This window comes from Sesamum indicum, linkage group LG6 (assembly GCF_000512975.1).
Source record: "Sesamum indicum cultivar Zhongzhi No. 13 linkage group LG6, S_indicum_v1.0, whole genome shotgun sequence".
In the NCBI taxonomy this organism is placed as follows: Eukaryota; Viridiplantae; Streptophyta; class Magnoliopsida; order Lamiales; family Pedaliaceae; genus Sesamum; species Sesamum indicum.
Window position 1 is genome coordinate 8,708,506 of NC_026150.1, and position 7,637 is coordinate 8,716,142.

At 31.5% G+C, this 7,637-nt stretch overlaps 2 protein-coding genes across 2 annotated transcripts in view; both read left to right on the plus strand.

Moving 5' to 3' along the window:
* On the plus strand, positions 2,687 to 5,881 carry LOC105164134 (replication factor C subunit 2). The gene is made up of 7 exons (XM_011082714.2): positions 2,687 to 2,900; positions 3,851 to 3,957; positions 4,042 to 4,143; positions 4,381 to 4,576; positions 5,069 to 5,197; positions 5,281 to 5,475; positions 5,557 to 5,881. Exons 1-7 carry the CDS (start codon positions 2,796 to 2,798, stop codon positions 5,665 to 5,667), a joined length of 945 nt encoding a protein of 314 aa, XP_011081016.1. The 5' UTR covers positions 2,687 to 2,795; the 3' UTR covers positions 5,668 to 5,881.
* LOC105164136 (60S ribosomal protein L24-like) overlaps positions 6,571 to 7,637 on the plus strand; it is a 1,928-nt gene continuing 861 nt past the window's right edge. The window contains exons 1-2 of the mRNA XM_011082715.2: positions 6,571 to 6,743; positions 7,408 to 7,483. Of these exons, the coding sequence (XP_011081017.2) occupies positions 6,586 to 6,743; positions 7,408 to 7,483 (234 nt within the window). The 5' untranslated portion in view covers positions 6,571 to 6,585. The remainder of the gene's footprint in view (positions 6,744 to 7,407; positions 7,484 to 7,637) is intronic.

A 7,637-nucleotide genomic window follows, 5' to 3' on the forward strand; every position in this document is an offset into this window, starting at 1 on the left:
CAAAGTTAGCTAATAAATGAGTATAGTAAATACACAAAAAAATTTCATAAAAAGCTTTTATTAATTTGTTAATAATATTATGTTATTAACTGTTTTTTCTTTTAGATAAAAATGAATAATTACATATCAGTTTTTCTATTAACATATTTTCATTGAAAATTATCTGTATTTATTTTTTTTATAAAAATGTTTAACGTTTGATTAAGCATATATATATTTGTCAATTTATTTTAAGAAGCAAATATGAGTTATTCGTTATATTATATTTATTGTGTATCTACATTTATTAGTTTAGGGTGGTAAATGTTACATGACGAATAGTTTATGAGAGCAAAATATATTTTATCCTTTCTTTTATTGGCCATCCATTACTACACACAAGGGAAATTATAGTTCAGATTGAATTTGGTTGAATTTAAACTAATGATAAGTTACAAGTATTTATCATAATATTTGATATAATTACAAATATTGTCTCATTGTTTGATAAATTACAAGTACCCATATTCTAACATCTGTCCAACAACAAGCCAAAGCCTCCATTAAATTTTCATTCAATTTTTGTGTTGAACTGACTTGAATACATATTTGGATTATGAATTATAATTTTATCTATTTTTTAAAATTTTTAAAAATATTTTTATGGACTAATATTCTTTGTTGATTATTTGCTTTACTCACTTTCAATTTGTTTCATATATTTTTTCCCAAAAAAGTATTTTTTTAAAAAAGGAAGGGTACAGTATACATCATGAATTATGCAGCTTTAATGTCATCTTTTTTTGTTTCTCTCTCTCTCTCTATATATATATTAAAATAAAACAATTTAGTTTCTCCAAGGTTCGTGGAAACTTATGGAATTGCCTGGAATTTTTTATTTATTGACCAGATCATTGATTAGGTATTTTTTAATTTTTTCAAGTGTCTTAAAAATTAATATCCTTCAAGTGTCTTAATCATTAATATCCATGATGTTAATTAAGGCTGTAAACGAGTCGAGTTTGAGCTGATTTTTTTTATAATTCTTTTTATTGTTGTTATTATTATAATATTAAATCATTGGATCAAATCACCAAATTTTTTTATAAATTTATAAGTAATAAAATAGATTATTATAATGTATACTATGCTATAAATAAACCAAAATATAGTATGAAGTTTTAATTTATTGTTATAAATATAAACTACTAATTAGTTTATTATAATATAATTAGTAAAATATAAAAAAAATCATACTGATAAAATTGATAAAGTGTTGAACATGAAATTAAATATATAAAATCTTCAAAATAAATATATATAAAAAATAAAAAAAGCTCGCGAGCCGGCTCCCCCCCCAACAAAAAAAAAAAAAAAAACGAAAAAGAATTGAGCTCAAGATGGCTCGACTCGTTTGCCATCCCTAATGTTAACATCTCAAGAAAAAATATATACTGGATTAAGTATTTAATTGATGTATATTTTCTACGCAGTGATACAATTTTAAATGTTATTAATTTCATTTTAGCAAACAATCATCTGTATGAAAAAAAGAAAAAGTGCAAATTATTCTCCTATTTTTTTTAAAATGAAGTAAATTATAATTTATGAATAATTTAGATAGGAGGTAATATGCTCTTTATTTTTTTATATAAAGTCTTTTTTGCTCATTATCAATTATTAATAATTTAGATAGGAGGTAATATGCTCTTTATTTTTTTATATAAAGTCTTTTTTGCTCATTTTTACATACATAGGGGTAAATTGCATTTTTTCAACATAAGTTGTATAACATTACCAAGTATAAATAATAATTTCTACCAAATATTTGATAATAGTTATAAGCATTTATTGAGAAATTCATATAAAAAATACATCCTACAAGTGAATTTATTACATGTGAATTGTAAACTACAATATTAAAAAATTAATTGACAGACTGTGATACATATGAAAATAATAAATATAAATTATTTCATATTATTTTAAATTAATTTTCATTTCAATGATCATAATTCAATAAATTATTGTAAAATATAATAAATAAGGGTATGTAATGATAATTAATTGAAAATCAATTTATGGGTGTGTATTTACTTATACAGCAATATGATTTATTCTTGTTGCTTTTTTTTTGGGGGGGGGGGGGGACGTATTTATTTATTTATTTAATAAAGTATTATTATATATAAGTATTTAGGTTAATATTTTTTTAATATAAAAGAAAAAGAAGGGTAAATTATAAGGTTTGAGAATATCATTTTGTTTGGTAAATTACGAATACCTTCATATTTTAACGATTGTTCAATAAATAGTCAAATTCATGAGTTTTTGTTAGATTATTATTATTTAGTTGCGGCGAATCGATCAAAATATCATTATGAATATAATTATAATTATATTTTATTTTGTCTATGTGGACAATATTTTTATAATTTTTCAATTTTTTTTTATCCATTTGAATTGGTGTCTTTTTACAAACTTTCAAATATATTTTTGACAAGGAAAAAAAAAATACAAGGGTAAAATTATTCACAATATAAGTCTCAATCTTATGATTATATAATTTTATTAAATATAAAAATATTTATAATTATATCAAATTTAATAGAGCTCCTTGTAATTTATCAAAAATTGGGATTAGGATTATGATTCTAATTGGACAGATATGTCCTCCATAACCGACTTAATTACAATTTCGCCCAAATAGAGAAGGGCAAAACTCCCGCCTCTTTGCAATCAGCGAGGGGAAATCTTTTCAGTATATCGTCAATGGCGTCTTCTTCGTCATCATCGGCGGCGGGGCCGGAGATGAGATGTATCGGCCTACCAAGGTGGCGGATATTGTGGGAAACGAGGACGCCGTCGGCAGGCTCCAAGTCATTGCCCGGGATGGCAACATGCCCAACCTCATTTTAGCGGTAAGAGTTTAGCCTTCCTTTTATTTCCGCCCCTTAAATTTCCTTAATTTACCTGGTTCAGAATATTCCTTTAAGGTTTAAATTCATTGGGAAGTGTAGTGCAGACTATGCCCCAAAAGAGTAGGACGAATTATTATAGACTTCTGCTTGTCCGTGTTCTTTCTTATGCTCCAGCAATTGTACATCCGGATGTTACTTTCTTTGCGAATTGTTGAGTTTTACAGTTCTGTTGCTTCTCAGTGTTATGTTTATAGTCTGCATAAATGTGAGTGAGGTCTGGTGGGGGTTAGGGTTGAAATTTGGATGTCTGATTTGGAATCCTGCTTTTGGCTTTGGTTTCATATCAAATGGTGGCGGTTCAGTTCCTGCATGTGTGAATTGATGCGCCAAGAATTTAGTATACTGTTTAGTGCCTTTTTTAAGTAAACCTAAACATATTCTCCTGATTATTATGTTACGATTAATTTGAAATCAAATGTTCTCCTGTTTTATTGAAGAATATCTATTAATATAGTCAGTGTGCATTGTCAGCTGGGAGATCCTAGGATCTATAGATGCTTGGGCATGGTTTTCAAGCTAAAACCCAACACCAGATTTATATTTTTGTTCCGGATCATAATCTATGTTTTCTTATTACATGACCCTTAAGGAAGATGTCCCTTAAAGTGATTAGCATTTGAATTTTAGGAACTTTCTATGTCTGCATGTGCAGTACCATTTAAAGATAAAAATTATGACCAATTGGGTCTTTTATATGTTCTCTTTCTACGTTGTTTCCTAAGTTTAATGATTGAATTGTTTAAATTGTTTTTACTGTATAAGCTTTGGTACTATATTCATAATTGTATAAGGAGCAAGTTCTTCATTGGATACCAAATTCTCTCAAAGCACTATTCTTGTGTCCTATTGAGAAACTGTTGTCAATAAGTACTCTTGAATTCTTCTTGCAGGGTCCTCCTGGAACTGGTAAGACTACTAGTATATTGGCGTTAGCTCATGAACTTCTAGGACCAAATTATAGGGAGGCTGTCTTAGAGCTAAATGCATCAGATGACCGGTAAGTGGAGCATTTTTTCACTCTGATTGATGTGGCTTTTGGTTGCATTTGTAACATTTTATTATGCTGCCCTTTCCTGTTCAGGGGGATTGATGTTGTCAGAAACAAAATAAAGATGTTTGCTCAGAAGAAAGTCACATTGCCACCTGGAAGGCACAAAATAATAATTCTGGATGAAGCTGACAGGTGAGTGAGATAGCAATGCCGTTTCTCTCTAACTGCGAAGAATACTAAATACATTTTTTGTTTTGATTTCCTTAACTCATATTTATTCGCATTTTAGTTGTAGTCTAGCTGCCTAACTTTGGCCATGGGCATATTTGTTGCGACATGGATGTGTAGCTGTAGACTTGATTTGAACTTCGTGTGCTTATTCGTTGATTCTAATTCTTTTCATCTGTTGCCCAATTGGATGTAAATTAGTATGACGTCTGGAGCGCAACAAGCCTTGAGGAGAACTATGGAAATATATTCGAATTCCACACGTTTTGGGCTCGCTTGTAACACATCTTCAAAGATTATTGAGCCTATTCAAAGTAGATGCGCGCTTGTCCGGTTTACTAGATTATCTGATCAAGAGATCCTTGGACGTCTCATGGTGGTGGTTGCAGCAGAAAAGGTACAACACTTTCTTTCTCTGAATGATAAAATTATCATGTCGTGTCATACTTTTGGCTGATCGATCGGAGCCAACATTCAAGTATCTTACTTCATATTATATGTGTAATGAAGAGTTGCTTGAATGTTTAAATTTCTAATCCTTCTGACATCAAGCCTCAAGCCAATCTCCATTCTTACAAATTGAAAAATGGTTATGTGCAAGTATCTTAATCTAGATTTTGTGTGGTGCCTCTTAATCTTGGTTTTGCTTTTGATCTTTTGGGATGCAGCAACTACAAACATATTGCTAGTTTCTATTCTATTGCATAGGCAGCCCTGCAGACATTTGCATGATGCCATTTGATTTTCATTATTGTTGTTTCGCTGTGGCTTATAATAAGAGGATTGACTTGTCCAGATTGGGATGATATAAGGTGTCATGTTTTCCTTTTTAATTGAGAAGATCAGTTGGACTTTAATTGGAAATTTGAGACACTTTCTAATGGTGTAGGTACCTTATGTTCCGGAAGGTCTTGAAGCAATTATTTTCACCGCTGATGGTGATATGCGGCAGGCATTGAACAACTTGCAAGCGACAAACAGTGGGTTCGGTTTTGTCAATCAAGAAAATGTTTTCAAGGTCACCATGCTTGAACATAACCACCTTCTTAGTTTTAGTTTCAAAACCAAATGCAATAATCATAATATTTGATTGGCGGCCAGGTTTGTGATCAGCCCCATCCCTTGCATGTGAAGAACATGGTACGGCAAATACTTGAGGGGAAATTTGATGATGCATGTGCTGGGCTGAAGCAGCTTTATGATATGGGCTATTCTCCTACGGATATAATCACTACCTTTTTCCGTATTATAAAGAACTATGATATGCCTGAGTATCTAAAGTTGGAATTCATGAAGGTTTGTCCTTGCTCTCAATACCACTTTTGCTTTCTTTTCCCACAGTCCTTTACCGCGCATCACTTCTACTGGGTTTTACAGGAAACTGGATTCGCCCACATGAGGATTTGTGATGGAGTCGGTTCTTATCTCCAGATGTGTGGTTTGCTGGCCAAACTTGCAATGGTACGAGAAACAGCCAAAGCAGCTTAGTTAACTGGCAAATGTAATACAACATTCTGAGCCCTTTCTGGCGTAATAGCTTCTGTTGGATATGCCTAGTTTATAGTCTGCCTGCTGAGATGATACGTTCCGAGTACTCGCTATACTCTGGCGACTATTCATCAATCTATTCCAACAAAATGAATTGCGAATGCGTATGTGTAATTTAAGTAATTGAGAAGATCTTGCAGTGCCCTTCTTACAATATGGCATTTCATAAAATTAGTTTACAATTTATTCCACCCATAATACTGTGATAAGTGTAGTTTATGCACCTTGTCTCCAGTTTGATCACAAGTTGCACAAAGGTCAAAACCAAAACTGAATCGATTTTAATTCTTCTTGAAAGGAAAGTAAACATGCTCAACAAAGCACACCAATAGTGCTCCTTTGTTTACTAAATTAGGTGGGGTTTATTGATAAAAAAAAAATAGGTTGGGTTGTTCTAAATAATTTTAATTTTTATTTATAAACCATAATGATTAACTATTTCGTACTTGGCTTGGATTTCTACACCTTCAAAATCTTTAAAAATAAAATTTAACCATCATTTATACTAAATATTCCCATTCGGATCTTGGGTTTGGATCTTAAATAGGAATGTAAATAATTTTTTTTAAAAATAATTTAGCTTGGTTATTAATTTAATCAAGTTTAAATGAACTTTAATTGTATTAAGTAAATAGTTTGATATTTTTTAATATATTTTATTATTTTTATACTAATTGAATCGAGTTCGAAAGCTTATTAAATAAAAATTTTTTCTCAATTATAATTTGAAAAATTTTATTAAGTTAAATTCAAATGAGCTTTAACCCATTACATGAAGATCCACTACATGTTGGGCCTGATCCATGTAACACTATTTCTGATAATAGAATTTGGTTTAATGGGCTCAATAATAGTAGCATGGGCTTGAAAACCCTGGGAGAAAAGTTCCAACAAGGGTACTGCGTCGTTTCACTTGAGACAGCAGTATATATTCGCCGGGGCTTTAGGGTTTCGTCTACAGCAGAGAAGAAGAAGGAAGCGGCGACCTCAGACAGATTCACAACCATGGTTCTCAAGTAACTTCCGCACTCTCTTTCACACACACCCCCTTGATGTGTTCATATGTGAAAATCATATTGTTTAATGATGTAACATAGTAATGTGAATTTGAATCTTCTGTTATTGTTATTTCTTCTTGCATATTGAAGATCAATTTGTATGTTCTGAAATGTCTGTCGTGGTTTTATGAAAATGAGTTGTGTTATTATCTGTTACTAAGCGACCGGATGTTTGTTGAGCTTCTATTGGTTACCCCTTTTTTGGTTTTTGTTTTAAATGGGTTTGTATGATGCATGTGCGTCATTCCGTGTTTATCTCGGTTTCCTTACTGATCTAGGTTTTATTGTTCTTGCCTTACATTTGATTACTCGTATGTTGCTGAAAGAAACCATTTTTTGGTAATAGAAAGGTGATACCAGTAACTTTATAGACTGCCAGAGCTGGTATGTTTGCTACCTACGGAATGTAGCAATTTTGCAATTTGATTTTGTATCTCTGCTGTTTCAATTATGTATATCCATCGATCCATTTGTTGTTCATGGTCTTTCATTCATTGAGCGACTGCATTTTTTATATCCATAAGCTCCCTTCTAAGTCACCTCAATGTGGTATTTGATTTAAATTCATCTTGACTATTAATTTGTTCCAATTATTTACTTACTATTGATATTGGGTTATCAGAACAGAGCTGTGCCGTTTTAGTGGTGCCAAGATATACCCTGGAAAGGGCATCAGGTTTATTCGCTCAGATTCCCAGGTGGGTTAAAGGGAGGTGGTCTTCGCAATGCAGTTATATTCATAGTTATTCTGCACGTTGAGGTTTCTTTGGCAGAATTATGTATTGTTCGGTTTTTTGTGCTTTGAAACATTTATCAACTTTTTGGAAGTGGTATGAGAAGTTTCTTGTTCAC